This window comes from Montipora capricornis, chromosome 2 (genome assembly GCF_036669925.1).
Source record: "Montipora capricornis isolate CH-2021 chromosome 2, ASM3666992v2, whole genome shotgun sequence".
NCBI classification, from domain to species: Eukaryota; Metazoa; Cnidaria; class Anthozoa; order Scleractinia; family Acroporidae; genus Montipora; species Montipora capricornis.
This window is the reverse complement of record NC_090884.1, coordinates 50,814,990-50,834,989: the sequence shown is the minus strand read 5'-3', so window position 1 is coordinate 50,834,989 and position 20,000 is coordinate 50,814,990. Positions and strand designations below refer to the sequence as shown.

General features: G+C 39.3%; 3 protein-coding genes across 3 annotated transcripts in view; 2 read left to right on the top strand and 1 right to left on the bottom strand.

Annotated features, from left to right (window-relative positions):
• LOC138026078 (serine/threonine-protein kinase Pink1, mitochondrial-like) overlaps window positions 1-20,000 on the bottom strand; it is a 110,594-nt gene that overhangs the window by 7,069 nt on the left and 83,525 nt on the right. The gene's annotated exons all lie outside the window — the stretch shown is intronic.
• On the top strand, window positions 4,683-7,369 carry LOC138026101 (aspartate aminotransferase-like). Its single transcript, XM_068873302.1, has one exon. The coding sequence runs from the start codon at window positions 4,697-4,699 to the stop codon at window positions 6,005-6,007; it is 1,311 nt and encodes a 436-aa protein (XP_068729403.1). The 5' UTR covers window positions 4,683-4,696; the 3' UTR covers window positions 6,008-7,369.
• LOC138026091 (formin-binding protein 1-like) overlaps window positions 11,794-20,000 on the top strand; it is a 14,045-nt gene continuing 5,838 nt past the window's right edge. Inside the window, exons 1-8 of the mRNA XM_068873291.1 lie at window positions 11,794-11,962; window positions 12,090-12,205; window positions 14,897-14,947; window positions 16,229-16,376; window positions 17,433-17,495; window positions 17,926-18,030; window positions 18,856-18,984; window positions 19,898-20,000. The exon at window positions 19,898-20,000 is cut by the window's right edge and continues 44 nt beyond it. Coding sequence (XP_068729392.1) covers window positions 11,939-11,962; window positions 12,090-12,205; window positions 14,897-14,947; window positions 16,229-16,376; window positions 17,433-17,495; window positions 17,926-18,030; window positions 18,856-18,984; window positions 19,898-20,000 — 739 coding nt within the window. The 5' untranslated portion in view covers window positions 11,794-11,938. The remainder of the gene's footprint in view (window positions 11,963-12,089; window positions 12,206-14,896; window positions 14,948-16,228; window positions 16,377-17,432; window positions 17,496-17,925; window positions 18,031-18,855; window positions 18,985-19,897) is intronic.

Genomic DNA, 20,000 nt, shown 5'->3' with positions numbered 1-20,000 from the left:
TCTCGCTAAGTATTCCTTCATCTCAGTTGACAACAGCGGCCAGTATAGGCAATCGCGTGCTCGTCGGATGCAAGCCTCGACACTAATGTAGGATGCGTGAGTCACGGCCATTAGTCCCTTGCGAATAGAGGCTGCTACGACCAGTGAGCTCATCTCGTATATCAAAGGGACGGCTTTTCTGTTCGAAGGCCAACCACGCTGTATCACCATACGCAATTCCTGGAACTGAACAGGGTCATCTACTGAAGCCTGTTTTATCAGGCGCCATCGAGCTTCGCTGATTGGAAGTGCGCACTGTGGTCTATTTCCTCAAGCTCCTGCACAAACGTGGACATGTTAACTTCGGTGTGAAATTCCCCCCCCCCCCCCCCCCAACCTAATGGTGTCCATGAGGAACATATCCTTGCAGCTTGCAGGCTGGAGACGGGGCAGCATTCGCTGAAGTCGTTGTGGTGCTGCGTTGAGTGCTTTACGAAAACAATTGCCTCCAAGGGGTTTGTGATCTGTCGCGACTGTGACTGCACCACTACCATATACATACGGTGTCGAAACTTTCGCACACGAAGACAATGGCCAGTAGCCTACCTCTTTCTCGATTTGTGCATACCGAGTTTCTGCAGACGTGAGAGCTCTAAAAGCATTAGCCACAGGTTTCCCCAGATCACAGCAATACTGGATAAACCTAAAACTTTCACAGAAACTAATCTAATGCCTAAACAGTGCCTTTAGTCCTAATTATGGTTACGGTTAGCATTATTAATGCACCAGTCATTTGAAACCCCCGTACCCCCCCCCCCCTCCCAATTCGGGCTTAAGCGGGGCATTCACTTTTTATGCAAGTGAAAGTGAGTGATGTCCCCGGTTCTCGGGGACAAAAGTGAGTGGTGCATTCCCCCGTCTCTACTGTTCAACACATGGTACTCCCTTTGTAAAACAGCTTATCATTGCCAAGTGTAACACGCTGGTTAAAAGACACTGTTGGCAGCCATGAAATAAACTGATTGATCTTTCAGCGGCCAGCAAATAACTTGCAAAGGCTCCTCAATGCGCAATGCGTATGTCAAAATATCTTTATTGTTGTAGTTTCATTGATGAATTGACAATGTAACACAACACGCAATTATCACAGTAGTGTAAGTCGCACAAATAATAGCAGGAATTGAAATTGTTTCAACTGATTCAGCTAATTCATTTTGATTATTGCATACAATGTGATCCGCCTCACTATTAGAGTTTATTGATTCCACTGATCAAAGGGTGCAGAACCCTAACACAATAGGCCATTTCCGAGTTCATATCCGCCTCCTCTTCAAAGCGAGTCTAAGTGCAAAGTTTTTGTGATGGTAATAAATTAGTTATACTTTACATATGTCTAAGGGTGCTTACCATTTAGCCAAAAAGTCCGGAAATTTCGGTTTGAGGTCAAATGGAAAGGCAATTTTCCGGAAAATCTTTTTGGAAATTGTGGACAACCTCCAGAGGTAGTCCTCTTTTTCCGTTCGGAACGGAATTCGCGAAATGCTCTTACCATTTGCGAGAATCCTTCCGTTTCCAGGCCCTTTCTCACAAGATCGAGTAAAATATGCGGGATGGAATGCTGTGTAGTAAATGGTAAGCGCCATTCTCATCCGGTTGGTCATTAAATGCGGAAAATCGCTTACCTTTATGCAACGATCATTCCATCCGGATTATTTGTCTAAATGGTAAGCACCCTAATTTTCATAAGAAAGACTTCGCACTTAGACTCACTTTGAAGAGGAGGCAGACATGAACTCGGAAGTGGCCTAATCGCGCGCTAATCGTCGATCAGTCATCATAAAATCAAAGGAGAAAATGAGTCCTGTCGAGATGTACGTTTGGCCGTTGTCGCTTTAATTGAGATGAATTCCGCAGAATTATGAAAAACGCAATAAAACAGAATTTTGAAGAGGGAAATCTGACCTCCTCTCCAACCCAATTATTGCAAAGAATTGAGCTCTGATTTTTTTCATCGTTAAAACATTGGAATGGATGGGGAGGTAGGCGGCGAGGAAGCTGTTTTTCCGCCAAAAATTTATTGCGTTACGTGCCTGTCACGATAAGTCGCAATTACTTCGTTTGGTCATCAGTGAGGTATTATTTCAACAGTTCTGTACAAACAAAACTGCAGAATTACAAAGTTTCGGAACTTTGTAATTCTGTAACTCGGTAATGTTAAGTGCTTTCTCTCATGTATGTAACGTTTTAGTACTATTAGTAATGTAAATAGCGTTAGTATTGTAATGTACTTGTTAGTACGGTAATGTACTTGTATTAGTTCTCTGTTTTGTTGTTTTTGTAAATAATAAAATTTAAGTTATAAAAAAAAATAAAAAATCATAAAAAATCATAAAATCAAAGGAGAAAATGAGTCCTGTCCAGATGTACGTTCCACAGTAACGAAAAAAGAATATTTGCAAGACAGTGATGCCAAATACTGACCACTGTTTAGAGTAATGGCTAATACGCTTTGCAAAATGTGAAAAATTAACCGGAATCCACGATCGAGTTTGTCAAGAAAGCGACAATAATGTGTGCAAAATTTCTGCAAAATTACTATGAGGCGCGAAAATGAAGACCGCTGACCAAGGAGTGACTGCACCGCCTATTCCCGGGTAGGGTATGCGAAGGCCGTGACTTCCAGCGAATTCCCCGCCTACCGGGGAACCAAAATGGAGTGTATATGAGGTGAAAGTCCCCGCAATTCCCCGCTAAGGCCCGAATGGGGGGGGGGGGGTGCGGGGGTTTCAAATGACTGGTGCATAAAGAGATGGAGTTGTTTCAACAGTAGTCAGTAAAACAGGTGAAACGGAGATCTCTGAACTGTAACCTACGTATTGTTGTAGGTGCTCGGCACTGCAAAGGTAAATAGGTAAAGTCTGCTTACGAGCCAAGTGGCCCATTTTTTAGGCCGAAGCTTATCCCGGTTTCTGTAGCATGAGGCGGCTAGGAGTATTTCTACTACCTCCTGGATGGGATGCCAGTCCATCGCAGGGTCACCCCCGTTCGGCTCGGCACTGCACATGTACATAATTACTAATCATTGTTATGCATGCAAATAGTCAGCCAGAATTCCAAATAAATAACATTTTCAAGGTAGGAATTAGCAACTTGACACGTTAGCTCAGTGGTCTAGAGCAGGGACAAGTGGATCGGAGTTCAAGACAACCGACGAAAACGAGCAACGGTGTAAGCGATGTGGGAAAAGAGAGAGAGAGAGAGAAAGAAAGAGGGAGAGAGAAGTGGATCCATTTTTCTCCATCCAGTAAGTACAAATTAGTCATGTATATATTCGATACCCTTCGGTATACGTATTGTTCTACAAAACAATAGTGCGGAGACATACTTAATTTATTCCATGCACAATGAAGTAAAGAACTGTATGGAAGTCATTTCCGGTTTGCTCACGTGACCCCAGCAGTCAACATCGTTCAACATCGGGTAACTACTTGGTGTAGGCACTCATATAGTGGTCCGGTGTAGTAACTCATATAGTGGTCCCAGGTGGCGTACTTAACACCCTTCGGTATACGTATTGTTCTACAAAACAATAGTGCGGAGACATACTTAATTTATTCCATGCACAATGAAGTAAAGAACTGTATGGAAGTCATTTCCGGTTTGCTCACGTGACCCCAGCAGTCAACATCGTTCAACATCGGGTAACTACTTGGTGTAGGCACTCATATAGTGGTCCGGTGTAGTAACTCATATAGTGGTCCCAGGTGGCGTGATGCTTAAGTACGGTTAGGGATGCTTAGGTACGGCTAGGGATGATTAAGCATAGTTAAGTACGCCACCTGGGACCACTATATGAGTTACTACACCGGACCACTATATGAGTGCCTACACCAAGTACTTACCCAACATCGTTCAACAAAATCGAAAGAATGTTGAAGCAAATGTTGAAGCCGTTTGCCCGGTTTGACTGAATCCTGTTGAAGCCATCATCTTCAGTCTTATTTTCTGAAGAGACAAAGAAACTGTTAAAACGTAAAGCAAGGTCTAGATTGTTAGCTTTATCTTTTATTAGCTTTTTCTACACACACCATGTACTGTGATTCATTAATATAGCTTATTAGTTTCTTTAAATTGTAATTAATAATAGTTAGATTACCTGACAATTGCTTAAATTGTCGATCACTTCAATCACACGTATTCCACCGATTCTCTTTTATTATATGGAGGAGAGTGTTTTACTGGGAACTAAACCACTCGTAGATTCCATACGCCACTACATCCGGGACCCGAGTGGCGTATTTTCCGTATGTCACCTTTGTGAGTGTCGTATCGTTCAATGACGCCACGATTCCCGCCTTTCTTTTCCCGCCTTTTTTATAAAGCCCAGCCGTATTTGTAAAACTTGAAACACAATAAAATCGGAATTTATCAATATTTAGTCTCCATATAATAAAAAGAACATTACACGTTGGCTCGAAGATATGAATTTTATGTTCTCGTGGCAAGAACAATATCTCACTCGTTCGCTTCGCTCACTCGAACAAAAAATTAATATCTTCTCGCCACCGTGTAATATCCTCTATGTATTTTCATCCAATCAGAAAGGAACGGATCGCTTTGCAGATCCTTCGCTCGTAGCGCGGTCGAAATATAGGGGCTTGGAGACTAGTCGCGCGTCATTTTCCGTTCCCAGCTAACAAGAAGTCACTGCACCCGGATGGCTTCTCAAGAACGTGAGGATGTAATCCGCTTGGATCTTTTGGGTCATGCTCCTGCTGCTAACTTAATGTTGAGCGAAAAAATCAAAGAACTCTTAGGATCGGGGAGGACTGTATACCATCTGGCTTTCGGGCAATCGCCATTCACAGTCTTGGAGTCAGCTCTCGAAAGTCTCGCCCTGAACGCCTGTAAAACAGCTTACTTGCCTGTGGCCGGAATTTTGGAGCTCAGAAAAGCCATCTGCAAATTTCATCGCGAGTTTGATGCTCTTGATTTGGAACCAGGAAATATAATTGTTGGACCCGGTAGCAAACAATTGATCTTTCTACTTCTTAGGATTTTTAATGGTGACGTTTTTGTTTTGTCACCTTCTTGGATTACGTACCGACCACAAGCTCGACTGGCTGGCCATGAGCCCATTGTTATCTCAACCGAGTATCGCCATGAGTGGAGATTAACGCCGGATATCCTGGATCGCGCTCTTAAAAAATCATCCGCCAAAAACAAACTTCTAATTTTGGCGAACCCCGACAACCCCACGGGGACAGTTTACTCCGAGGGTCATTGGAAAGATTTGGTAGGAGTCCTCAGAAATCACAAGGTCATTGTGTTATCTGATGAGATCTATGGCCGTTTGACATTCTCAGGTAACCATTGCTCACTGGCCAAGTGTTATCCAGAAGGCACCATTTTGAGCACAGGCCTGTCCAAGTGGGCAAGTGCAGGGGGGTGGCGGGTAGGCTACCATGCATACCCTCCAGCATTAAGATCATTGTTGAATGCTGTCACAAACGCTGCGAGCAACACCCATACATGTGCAGCTGCACCTATGCAGTATGCGGCGGTGTCATACTTGAGTGCATCAGAAGAGACCAAAGCTTTTACTTTCCACTTGCAACGTATTCTGGAAGCGGTAGCTGATTACTGTCATAGCCACCTTGCCGAAGTCGGAGTTAAGGCGGTCAAACCACTTGGAGGCTTTTACATGTTTCCTGATTTTGAGGCCATCAGATGTGCTTTGGCTAAGCGTGGAATAACCACTGCACAGCAGATGTGTGATACTCTATTTGAGGAGGCCTCTGTTGCCTTAATGCCTGGTGGCCCCTCATTTCTCAGACCACTAGAAGAGCTAACTGTTCGTTTATGCTTTGTCAACTTCAATGGCCATGGTGCACTTAAGGCTAGTGAAGCTGTTGGTTTTAATAATCCACTTCCTGGTGACTTTGTGGAAAAGTATTGTAAACTCACAGCAGAGGGAATACAGGCACTAAAAAAGTGGGTTGTTACTCAGAAGAATAGTGTTTCTTAGCTTGACTTCCTTTAGAACGACTGTCGTAAAATATATGTACGACATTAAATCCATTCACACTTTAAGCACCCCCCATCGGCAATTAAAATTATCTGGGATTAGCAAGAGTAAAATCTTTAAGTGTCACTCTCATCTGGGAAAGGGTTTACAGGAACAGCAGAGCTCAAAATTAAAAAAAATTCCAGGTTGTTCCTGTTTCAAAAGCCAGGCAACTAAACTTGTAAACTTGGTTACCTTGGTAAATGCTTGGTTGTCCATTAGGAAACCCCCTACGATTAATTACATACATACATACTTAATTGACTGCTCCCCATGGGGGCTTTTCAGGGCCAATGAAACACAATCAATGAAACAACGAAACAGAACAACAACAACTGTTAAGAATCCCAACTGGCCGGAGGCAAACCATTGGCTATTTACTAGTGCAGCTGGGAAGTTGGACCAGGAACAAATTCAACGAGTGGTCAGAGCGGGTCTTGAACCCGGGATCTCCGGATCTCAAGGCAAGCGCCCTAACCACTCGGCCACACTGCATGTTAACTGCATGTCAGGTGATTGCATGTCATGCTGAGATGCTATCACATGTTGTTGGAGTTTGAGTATCCCATAGTTCTAAGTGTGCACCTGTGGTTTTTTGTGGAAGTTTGGGTTTAAGGTTCAGCATTTTCGAAATGGAGTCTTCGATCTCCATCCCATAGATTTTCCTATCTGACAATGTTTTGCAAAAAGCTACAGATATTCAAAACACAGGAAAATGCTCAGCTATGACAAATTAATTCTTGTTAAAGTCACACTACTATTGGAAATCGACAACAGAAAAGCAACAAGTGAGTCAAGTGCTGCTTATGTAATTCATTTTCTATTTTTGGCTGGGTTGCCAATTGTTTTTTCTTTGGGAAACCAAGCTTTTCATTTTACCAAAAACTAGTTGCCCAGTAAACTTTGTGGTCATCTGGGATGACCAGACAATTGCCAATTTCGAGCACTGGAACAGTAAAGAATTTGTGAGAAACACCATGCTTCATTTCATTTACGGTGTTTTTTTATTGATAGAAAGGTGTAAAGTTATTGGAATTCCCCAGAAGACTTGAGTGTCCAAAGTGAGTTATTTAATGTCCAAGAGGAGTGATGACACTGTTTGCTTTCCTGAACAACACGTTCTATATTTCCAAGACCATATCAAAATTGCAAACTCTCATGGTAAAAAAAGGTCACACTATGATCAAGATTCAAGACCATTTTTGTCACCATGCCAGCCCAGTAAACATTTTCAAAAAGCTGGTGTTGTTTGAAGCTGTGTATTAGCCAAAGAAGAGTTACAGCTTTAAGAAATAAAAATATGTACATAAATATTTACAGAAATGATGCTTGTTAATCAATCTTATTTTAAACAAAGGAGTGATGAACTAATCTGCTTGAAATATTGAAGAAAACAAAAGGCACTTAGCATTTATGAAAAAGAAAAGCATGCAGACATCCATTTCCCCTCCCTCCTCTTGCCCACCAAGCAAACACTGTATTATTCTCCCATGCCAGAATGGTTCACATAGGGAGTTCTTGCAATTTGAAAAACAGGCATTTTTGTTCATGACCAGTCCCAGGTTTAGGGTGTTTTTAAGATGGTTTTCAGTTGATATGGCAACCTATTATGTCTTAGAGATTAGTGCCTCTTGTTAACCCATTGACCCCTCAGGTGCCCTACGACGTCCACAGTTGATCCGTAAAATCATCTGGCATTGGACAGTCTCACTCCCAGGGGTCAATGGTTTAAGCAATATAGTTGTTTCGTATGGTACTACAATTTATTTATTTTTTTATTTATGTATAGAGAGCTTTAGATTCTAGGACGAGGACAATTACGAGTGGGAGATTTTCTCATAGAACAACAGTGAGCATGCGCAAACCAGCGTCATTTTGGTGGGAAAAACGTGATACCACTGTCATTTTAGTATGAGGTTTTGCAAAAATGTTGTCGTGTCAAAACAATTCAACAATGTCGTAGGAGTTTTGCATTTTTTGATCAGCAAAAAGGCTCATTTACCAGCAATAAGAATAACTGAGCAACCTATACTGCTAACTAAGAGCAAGATGAATCATCTGGGTTATAACTTTTCTAAGTATTTCTGCTAAAAACGGGCAATCAAATCTCGTACTTATTCTCCTCGTTGTCCTAGTGTAAAGCTCTCTAATATTGAAGTTATGAGAAAGAGTTGTGTAGATTCAATCCTTGTAAATAGTACAGTTTCTAGAAATTGTTGAAACTGGTTTAGGCTTCCTTAATTTTTAGTATGTAATTTGAGCAAAGAAAAGATGATGCTTTCTTTGGAGATTTATTTTATGTTTTAATTCTTATCGTCATAATTTTCAAACACTTACTAATTAAAGAGAGAAAAGTGGGACTGGAGGAAAAACAGAAAGTCCACAAAATGTCATACCAACTCTTTGAAAAGTGCATGTAAAAAAGTGGGAAAATAAGATTTGCAAGTAATAATGGGTAATGATTAATCAGCCAGTTTGACAACAAAAACATTGGTTCAGGTGAATAAACAAATGTGAAAAAATCCCGGTCATGCCAAGTCTTGCAAAACCTGTAAAGGGGTAATTTTTTAAAGAAACTGTTGTGCTGCATCAGTGGGAAGTGAAACAAAACAATTTGGTTTTCTTGTATGAGTTTATATGAGTAAATTAACCACTGTCAGAAAGATTTGTGAGCTGACATCGTGAGCATTAGCCTTTCATCAGAGCAAATCTGCAAAACATGGTCTACCCTTGTCAAAGAAGACCTTAAAAACTTACTAACGTCATACGATGGGGGCCATTTCAGGGATGAATGACGGCTGAATAGGTCCCACATTGCAAGTGCAAATGGTGGAGGTTGAGAAGAAATCGGAGGGCAGCTGCAAGAAGGCATTCCCATGCCAGCCGTGAGCACATGCCTTTGTAGTGTGTGTACGTTTTAGAGTGTGTTAGCTTTGTACTAAGACCTAGTGCAAAAAGTTCACTTTGCATGAAGGGTACAAGGTCAACCTTAATTGGTTGGTCAGCCTGTCAGTGAAATGAAGTAAAGAACACTTATTGGCCACTGATCTCCTCAGTTTTCCATGACTAGTTTTACAAATTTGTTTGGAGAACACTGGCTTTAATACTTGTCATGCAACTGACAATCAATTTTAGGAAACAAAAAGTGGGCCCAACCCAGAAAAAAGCCAGGACATAACACGGGGACTACATTTCCACTTTTCAGAAACTGGGTTCGTTATTGTCCCACACAAATTGACTTCTATATGGAGCAAATGCTGTGAAATGGGGAATGTAGGTTACAGTCCTTATCTGAGACGACTTGGAATAATGTCTGCACTATAGTTTCAAAGGAAGTGCTTTCTTCTCAGTTATTATTAGACCCTGAGTGTTGGTCCTGCCAGAGTTGAACATGTAACCTCCCACATAGTCACTTCTGATAGTCGGCCAATTCTCTGGTTGGCCAAGCTCCCAAAACAGGATCTGTTGTAAAAGGTGAAGTTTGTCTAGTACATTAAAATAACCAAGTGTGAGCAAGTGGGTTTAGTTAAACTAATTTGACAGAAAGTTAAATCTCTGTAGGAGAGCTTGTGCCGTAGGGTTCTTATAGCCAAAAATTGACTATTTGAACCTTACGGGTCCTGCTCACTCTTCTTGCTAACATGAATAAACCAATCAGAGATGCTTTTTATTGTTCTTAACAAAAACCAATGAGAAAACACCTGGGGCGTAGTTACTAAAACAAGGAATGACCTACAATATAATAAGCTACAATGACCTGCAATGAGCTACAATGATCTACAATGACCTACAATGAGGTGCATTATGAGCTAAAATTAGATAACGTGCAATATGAGCTAAAATAAAAGATAATTTGCAGCATGTTTGCAGTACAAAGGTTAACCAATCAAAACCTCGTTGCTGAGCAAGTTGAAACTTTTCATTGTGCACTCTGAACCAAAGAAAACATTGTGGGAAGAATAACTTATTTATAATCTTCTCTCCATTTTTTCTTCTCTAATAGACCATTTTACAGTTGTAGCTAAGTTACCTGGCCTACGAATGGAAGCGAGGCTGTCGGTGACTCTGTTTTGGTACAAACCTCCATGCTTTTGTAATGTTAATACGAACTAATAATTAGTATTACAACCACACAATTTACATGATCAAAGCAGTGGGGCCTGTATCAATGCAAGGTCACCGGCACCCTCGCAGCCATTCATAGGCTAGGTCGCTGAGCAAACAACTGTAAAATGGCCTATTAAGATTTTATCGTTGCCATGCAAGGGAAGCCTTGATATTAATTTTCGTACATTTTCAGTTTAGCTTTCAAACAAAGGAAAACCATGCAAGGGTCTTTTCGCTGTTTGTTTCTGCTTTCAAGGCCACATGTGTAATTGCTGTCGTCATTTGGGCTGTCATGCAATAAACTAAAAGCGTTGCGTGACAATGTACAATGGCTGTTTTCTGCTCACCAAACTCTTCACCCCGATCCTCTTTTGTCTTTCTCTTTGATTGTAAGCCATTTAAGTAGGCCATTATAGCTGATGTCATTGTAGGTTATTAGCTAATTTATCTTATAATGTACCTCATTGCCCGGGGGGGGGGGGGGTGGGGGGCAATCGGTGGTCTTAATACTGGTTAAAATTAAACAATTTATTGTCTTGATAATGCGTACGTACATGCTTGGCATTGCTGGATAAGTATATATAAATCCTGATTGTGGAATAATGTTTTGGGTTTGTCTTAAACTGTGCTAGTGACTTCAGTTTCTGGTAAACAGCTACTCTAGGATAGGAGTGATTTGGGGAGTTTACTCTAGTATAGGGTAGCAAAATCCAGCTGAAACTAGCTCTGGTATAGGCTAAGGGTTCCAGGGTGCCAGCGGCAAATTTCCCCCCCCCCCCCCCTCGGGCTTCATTGTATATCATTGTAAATCATTGTAGGTCATTGTAGGTCATTGTAGGTTATTGTAGGTCATTCCTTGTTTTAGTAACTACGGCTCTGGGGTTGAGATTTAGACGAGATGATTACTTTTATAAAGTACTGTAAATATGTTGTCATTAGAATATAGGAGGATACAAGCTAATGTTAATTTGTTTATTCAAAGCTCTCACTGACGTAATTCATCTTTATATCCCATCGTTATTTTCCCAGGCAATGTGATAATTTATGCTTGAGGAAAAAATGTCCCGGTTCACCCTCTTTTATATACAGGCCTGGAAAACGAAGACCCCGCGATTGTTTACCTGAAATGTGTCATCGCCCGCTGTAAGCAACAAAAATTACATTTGTTTTCCTATTTACTGTTAGAACTCTCTCGAGTCTTTGACTCTCTGTAAAGGCAAACTGTAATGAAGACATTAAATTAATTACATTCATCGGGCTTTCATATCGGTATCTTTTCCCATGTAGCATCTGTTATTAAATTAAACACCCTTTCAACGAATGAAAACGGAAAAAATACGAATTTAATGCGAGCACAGGTTATATCCATGCGCGAAAGCAAGGCGATATTAGCGCAAAAGTTCACTTCCGGCACACTCACCGGAAGGAAAACCACAACAGCTACTCACGTACATGGTATCGAGAAAGTCAAGTAATCTCTATCGATTTTTTAACTATTATTTTCTAATGACACGTCATAGTTTCCCGCAAAAGAACATTGTGTCTCATGAATGAAAAGTAAGGGAAGGGGAACAATTTTTCCGGGGATCCGGCCCTACCCCCTGTTAGTATGAGCCCGCACATTCTTATACCTCCGGTGTTTCATATGTAAATGAAGTGCCTTCGAATTTTGACACACAGGAAAAGTAGTAAGATTTCATTACTATGTGGAGGGGTATTTGGCCTTGTTTCTAGATCTATTGTTGTCTTTAATGTTCTGATAAAAGTTGTGTTTTGTTTGTTAAAATGACTTGGGGCAAAGAGCTTTGGGTAAGTGATCAAAAAGCTAGACTGCTCTCTTGTTTCAATCGCAGCGTGTTTTCTGATCATGACTTACATCTTATTGCACGATATTCAGAGAGGTTAAAAGTTCTCATAATTTTCCTCTTCCCTTTAGGACCAGTTTGATCTCATAGCTAACCATACAAATGCTGGAATCGATTACGTCGAAAAGGTTTCCAAGTTCGTGAAAGAAAGATGCGAAATCGAGACAAGATATGCGAAGGATTTAAGGTGCGTAAAAATGCTCATGAAAAAGTTTTTTTAAAATCTTCAAACGGAATCGAAAAGAGCGTTGCTGTTGAATCCAGCAGGTGCGTATTTAATTTCCTTCAGCAATTCGTGGCCTGTATGCGATTAGGCTGGAAGAGAGTTCAGCTTTAGTCTTAACTTGAAATTTTCTTATGAGTGTAAATGTGGATGTCGGCATGTTTTCTGCTACACAGCTGATGTTGATCAGTCATGCCGCTATTATTTAAGGTTAATTAGGTAAGTTTTCCGAGGTGCTTGTATTCCTATGATTTAGTTAAGTGTCTTTGAGAAACGTTTTATTTGTCATACGCTATTTCATAAAGTGTATTCGATTTCTTAGCATCAAGGACGCCATATGTTGTACACGAACATTCTGCAATGCACCATTATACGAAAATGTAGTTACGAATGTCATAATATTTAATCCTCGAAACGATCATATTTCACTTTCTAACTTCAGTCTGTTGTAATTTTAATCAACTGTCCTTTTTAGTTATCGTTTTGCAAACACGTTGTGGAACAAAATGTGTAGGTGTTTAAAGATTTCATGTTTTCAGAAAATTAATGTGTGAGCCAACAACATACTGTACCGACGAATAACGAATAATTAATAAAGAGCAATAGGTTTCAAGTCAATTCTGTTATTTTTGCTATAAAGATTTTATCAGAGTTATGGTTGTTTCATATTTCCCTTCATCATGAAACATTTCTTAAACTGGCCACACAGTTTAGGATTTATGTTTCTATGAAAGAATTTGTGTAGATAATATTATTTCCTCTTGCAAAATTATCTTAAATTATCTTTAATATTGGAGTTTTTTGTTCACTGTTAGGTTTCTATACTGTAGTAGCCTGAGTATGAATCTCACTCCATAAGGAATTGAAATTTATTTGTTGAACCTATAGCTTGTGACATAACAGATTTCCTTGTCATGACTTGTATATTTTTTTGGTAAACTTCATACATGCATTATACCTATTTTAAAGAACAACGTAGAAAACTGAAATGCTTTGAGGAAAATGTAATTTAATTTGTGGTCTTAATTTGTTTTTGAAGAGTCAGGGTGTCAAATTATTATACACTTTCCATACAGTAGAACATCAGTGATATTATGTAGAATGAATTTTTTAAGAGACAAATGAAGGGTTTAGTTTCTAAAGAAACCATGGTATTGCAAACACAAAAATTTGGTTTACCAGGTTAACCAGTTTCAGCACTTGGACTCCTTCAATTTGACTACTGTTTGTTTTGTTGTTGTGTGGTCTCATCAATCGGTAGTCCATTCAGAATGGGTTATTCCAGAAAAAATCCACACACCCCCCTTTCCCCTTATCCCCCCCCCTTCCGTGCCAATTTCCAGGATCCCATCTGTCATGGGGGTGCGGAATTTTTCTGAAATAACCCAATATTATGCGAAGCTGACCACATTGCTGAAGGAAAGACCGGACCATAGGATCGGGAAATCCATGCCCAACTCTTTTTGAATAGTGTGTGGGATCTTTAAATTAATGCCCCACAGAGTTTATGAAGAAGGGTTGACTTGTGAGATGGGGCCTGCAGTTTATAGTCCTTATCTGAGAAGACTTGAAAGTCTAACAATTAGTTTTGTGAATGTAATTACGAAGGCAGCACTTTCTCCTCTGTTATTTTAAGACCCTGAGTGTTGGTCGGGTTTGTAATGTTTCAATTAGCAGCTTCAACGTTGAACTTGGCCATGAGTGCCCCCTAACCAAAGTGCAAGACCATGTGAATGATATGTTCACACTGGCCCCACCAGGTGATGATAAGCCACCACTTCTGGGGCTGGCCCTTTTGGGAGTAACCCTAAAACTGCTGGTCCCTGTTGTTCGAAGGGCGGGTAGCGCTATACACTGGATAAATCACTATCCACTGGATAACTCAATTGGTTTTGCTAGTGTTTATCCACTGGATAGTAATTTCCCTGGTGAATAGCGTTATCCACCTTTTGAAAAACTGAAGCCTGATGTGCAAGGACGTCTAACTAAATGGTTTTCAAGAAGAGCCAGTGGCTGGTGAACCTCGTTGTCTGTTGCACATGAACTTGCCACCTTCTTTTTGTTGGAACTTACCCCTGCCTTATTTCTTAACTACAGTTGAAGTGTGATGACATCCGCAAAAGGTCTTTTCGGTCATGACGGGTTAAATACATAGCATGCAACTGTATAGAATGCAAAGGAGCCTTAAAGGGGCTGTGTCACGCTATTTCCCAACAAATGTTTCGCTGTTTACTGAATTTTTTAAAAAAAAGAGTACATGTATTCATGTACTCTCTGTGAATAAAAGAGTGAAAATTTAATGACGTTAGTGTTCTGTTCAGATACCTAAATTTGTGCTCCAGAATGCAGGAAATGCATTCTAAGAGGCGCAAATTTCAAGTTTTTTCCATGGGAGGACACCCCCAGACTTCCTACAAGCTCATGGCTTTTGCCCTCGGAAAGCAGACCTCCACCTACTCCTCTAGTTTTGCCGCCAACTAAAATTTCTTGAACTAATAAAGTTTTTTGCATTCACCAGGTACAGTGTACATGTAGGTCACTGGGTATTCTATCTGGTTTTAAATTCCGTATAGAAAACTTAAATGTAGACTTTGTTCAGAATACATTGTTGCTGATAAAATCGTTGTCTCATTTCTCCATTTTGTTGTTTTGCAGGAGATTAGTGAGATCGTATCTTCCGAAGAAAAAGGATGAAGACGAAAAAGTGTAAGTATTTCATTTTTTGCTACCAGCAATCTGTCTGGAGAAATCAGGATAACACACTCACTGCCCTGTAATCTTTAGTATTAAGAAGGAAGTAAACAGGTTGACAACTTAGTGGAATAAGTATCATAAGGACCTCCAAGAAAAAATAACAACACTGACTTAAAGTTGACCTTCATTTACCATTCATTTTCGTGATAAAACCTTGGACACTAATAATAAGGTGCTGACCACACATAAATGCTGGATCAAAGTAGACCTGTACAGTAATTCTTAAAGTAGCTGGGTGTTTAAGGTCCCAGCATTTATTTGCACTTGAGCCAGTAACCTGCAGTAAGATTCCATTCCCTATCAAAAGCCTGGGTGAATTGGGAATGACCACTTGATTCTTCTTAAACAGATCTCATGGAAAATGACCCTGCAAGCAGTTGCAAAAAAAAAAAAAAAGCTGGTTTTTCCTATGCTTCCCAGGAGAGAAACCACTGCCAGCAACTGTCAGTTTCTTTGAGTGAGCTGCTGTCTAGCACCAAGGAGGAGTAAGTTAAATTTTGGCGTTTGTGTGTGCATTCCGCTACATAACTGCTGCATTTGGGAGTAAGCCTGTTGTGTAGTGATTTCCCACAAAAAAAGACAAAATGGTGTCAAAATTGATGCATCATGTGGGGTGTGACATACTTTGCACTTGCTCGATGGAAAATCAAACAGTTGCTTGCAGTGGTTTCTCTCTCGGGAAGCGTAGGAGAAACCAACTGTTTGTGTAGTAATGGAAAATAGTACACATAGAGTGTACATGTAGATCCATGCGTATTAATTTTTTAAGAACAATAATTTTTATTCGACATGTAGTAGATTAAGTCCTGCAGGTGATTCCCACAAAAACATTGAGGAAGTGATGTCAAGAATCTTCTCATGGCAGCCAAGTATGGGGAACAGAGAGAGCTGATAGAGGTGGAAGGAAGAGGAACCTAAAGCAACAGTCTTCTAGATGATACTTGATATGAAAACATCGCGTATTTTGAAAGAGCTGTGAAAAATCATACATGCACCAACGGTCGGGCATTTGTCAAAATTACTGTCTGAGTGGTCAACAAGGCTGGATACAATATAAAACAGATTATTAATGATTTGTAACAGAGCTTAACCTATTGACTCCAGAGAGTCAGACTTGACAGATTTTACTCATCAGGATGTCCTGGGGCACCTCAGAACCGAGGTTAACTACATTTTTGTTTGAATTTTGTTGTCTGTTCGTTCTTGACTCTCGTGATCTCTTAACACTTTCAGATTCTCATTCCAAAAGGCATTTACTGGTGTTGTAAAAGAGACTGATGACTTCGCAGGTCAACATGAGTTGATAGCAGAGAGTTTGATGGATAAAGTCTACAAAGAATTACATTTATTACACAATGAATTAAAGACTGAGAGAAGGAAGGTAAGACAGTTTTTCTTAATTGTTGTCACTGGGTTGTGATGGAAGAGACTACTGTAATTCTGTATAGGGAGGTAACTTAAAGTGCACCTAACCCCAAAATATTTTTTTCGCTAAAATGAATCTTTGCAACTGCTCGAAACGCATTGTGGCCATTTTTCCATTTTTATAACAAATCCTGGCATTTTATAGGCTTCGAAAGTTGCGAAAATCCAAGCATCTTTTGTTCACGACCGAGTCAGAAGGGGAGTGGGTCTATTCCTGATTTGACGTCACAAACTGATTTACATTGCATTAACTCTTTGTAAATATGCATGCAAAGTAGATTGTGACGTCAAATCAGGAATAGACCCACTCCCCTTGTGACTCGGTCGTGAACAAAAGATGCTTGGATTTTCGCAACTTTCGAAGCCTATAAAATGCCAGGATTTGTTAGAAAAATGAAAAAATGGCCACAATGCGTTTCGAACAGTTGCAAAGATTCATTTTAGCAAAAAAAATATTTTGGGGTTAGGTGCACTTTAAAAGAGGTGGTCCAAGTTAGAGTGGTAGCTCTAGTCTCCCCCTAGGGGAAACTCTGCAGGGATGGCTAGAGTCTTCCATTCAATTAGTAATACATGTAAAGATAATATTATTGATGGCAACCTAGCAAGAAGATTTTGATATTTTTAATAATAATTGTCACATGTATTGTACTTCTTCTTGTTTCTCAATGTAAAACTACATCAACTTACTTGAACTGGTTGGAGACTAAAGAGTAGTCATGCAAGAATAGCCATAAACAGGCCCTCCCAAACCCTGTCATCTCATATTAAATGGCCATCCATAGGATTCCAAGACAACCTCATGGAGTCTTGTAAAAATGTTTCAAAATTTAGAAATGATTCTTTGAGAGAGTCTTGAGCTAAAGAACCCTCTGCCCATACAGTTTTTTCAACTCCGTTTAGAGGACAAAATAATTTTGCAGCTTGCTTAATTATTCAAATTCTGGTGTTACATAATTGGATTCTGAAATAAATGATATACTTGTTATTTCAATATCTGCTTTGACTCTGTTAGCACCTCAATGAGGGGAAAAAAGTTCAAGAAGCTTTAGAGCAGTCAATGAAGTCATTAGATGCAGTAAGTTGACACCTGCTGATTTTCCTCCTTTCCTTCATGTAGAGCAATCTCTAAATGCTGTACCTTTCTCAACATAAGACCACAATAAATTATTATTGTCACCTACACCACAGACAATAGTGATTACTATTGTACATGTGATTACAGTAATATTATTATACATCTCACTGGAAGGCTATCGAAAACTAGAAATAATAATTTTGGAATCAATACAAGAAGGAAAGTTTAGAAAGACACCTAGCTTTCAGTGAATAATGTGGGAAAAGAGCTATCATTGATAAATTTATTATTTTACGATTCAGTACTGATGGGCAAGTTCCATCCACATTACATTATTTTGCCTCTTAAGCTTTCAAGAAGTGACAAAATTATTTATAGATATTTGACACTTCCTAAAAATTTGTTTTTCTCTGGATTATGTTTTTTGAAGAGCAAAAAGGCATTTATGAAGGCAAGTGAAGAAGCTGACACTGCCTTACAAGCTTTTCAAAAAGCTGATCAGGACATGGCCAATTCGAGACTGGTGATCGAAAAGGTAAACTTGAAATTAACAAGATAAGATGTAAGATTTAACATAATGACAAACAAAAAATACACTTCTTCCTGATTATGTCAGCTGTGTGTGAAATACCTTAGTTAATTATTCCCTCCTCTTCCACATCCTGTAATATAGAATTGAACTGTACCCTTAATTAGATTTTTTTGCATTTTTTCTGAAGGAAATATACATTACCATTTCAGAGTCTTTGATTTATAGTGTACCTCTGCAAGTCTTACATTTATCTTTTAATTTGTCTTACTGCAGTATTAAGCAAAATTACAGATTCTCAGATTGTTCTTGCTTAAGAGTTCACCTCTGTTTGATTTCATTTTCTCTCTTTAATTTTTTTTTTTTTGGCATAAAAAGAGCTTTATTAACAATTATTGTTAGGTGCACCAAACTCTGTCTGCTTGATGACAATTAACAGAAGTGTGAAGCCTTATGTGTAGAAATGGAAAGAATTGGTTTGTGTTTTCTGTGGCACACTGTGGTACCCAACTCAAAACACCATCAGTGGCCTTTCAAACAAAATTACAAGTCCCAGAACATTAAGTTTCATTTAAAGTGCACATCATCTCAATGAGCTATTCAACTAGAGTTAAAAGGAAGGTCTCAGCGTTTGTTCCAATCATGCTAAATTTTTGTTGCCTTAGAGGCATTTTCCTAAAAGCTCTTCCTCTTCTACATGTAGCCACAATCTCCTAAACAACATTGTAATTTTTCTTTCACATAGTTTTTGTACAAGGGCTATAGTGTCTTTTGATTAAAAAAAAAACATTCAAATTGATTATTCAATCTTAATCTTTATTATTTTCTTAGTTCAAAACTGTATCAGTGGAAAAAGGTCAGGCATTGGAAAGAGCCAGAGATGAGTATAGAAATCAACTTGAACAAACAAACAGTAAACAAGCCTTACATTACAGCAACGAGATGCCAGCAGTATTCGATGTAAGAAAAGCAGAGGCTATTATTCATACACTGCTTTTTTTAAAATATGGGTTTACATGATAGCCCAGTCAACATGTGTGTACATTAGTCATGTAAGGTACCCCTTATGCTGTTGAACTGGCCTCCATTGATGAGTAACTTGTCTACTATTAGACAGAGTATTTGTCACTCCAGTGAGGGAATGGGTGAAAGGGGACATATGAATTTTTGAGCAAACAGATTTTGTTAACCCCTTCACTCCTGAAATGGCCTCCATTATTTTATCAGTAAAAGTAATCATCTGGCATGAGACAGAGTAAAATCCTACATGTACATATGTATAAGTGTCACTTATATTCATAATCCAGTGGTCCACCTTCCCATCAAAAGAGCGAAGTTACACCTACTTGTAACTTCCAGTTTTCTTGTCTTGAAATTCTATGGATATGATACAACATGGTCCAGTGGTTTAAGACATTGGATTCACATGCACAGGTACCAAGTAGTCACATTGTGCTCTCACCACTGGCTTGATTTGTCATCAAAGGTTTTGTCTTCAACTCTGCCATGCTTTGTAAATAGACAATAATTTGCTTGTTTGGCTCTCCAACCACTTTTCATTGTAAGAACATGATTTCAATAATAAATTGTGAAGAGCTTACTAGATACCAAGTAATACATGTCACCGCCATTAACACGTTTACCCCTGAACAAATCCCTATTGACAAGCAAAATCGTCTGGCATTGGAAAGGGTAAAATCTGTAATTATCACTGATAAGGAAGAAATGGGTTAAATCATCTTTGGCAATCTTTCACTTAGAAAATGGTTTTTGATTTGCAGCTTCAATGTATGAATTTCATACATTCTCCATCACCCCTTTATTAGTTTGTCGTACTGTATGCACTGTAACCCTTTGATGTTTTTCAACACAGGACCTTCAGAAAATGGATGAACGTAGAATACAGAGAACTGGCGAGCTGCTTAAAGATTATTCTAATTTAGAGACAAAAGTAATGCCAATAATACAAAAATGCT

Excerpts from the sequence above, each read along its gene's own strand:
- LOC138026101 (XM_068873302.1), top strand. The coding sequence starts at position 4,697 with ATGGCTTCTCAAGAACGTGAGGATGTAATCCGCTTGGATCTTTTGGGT.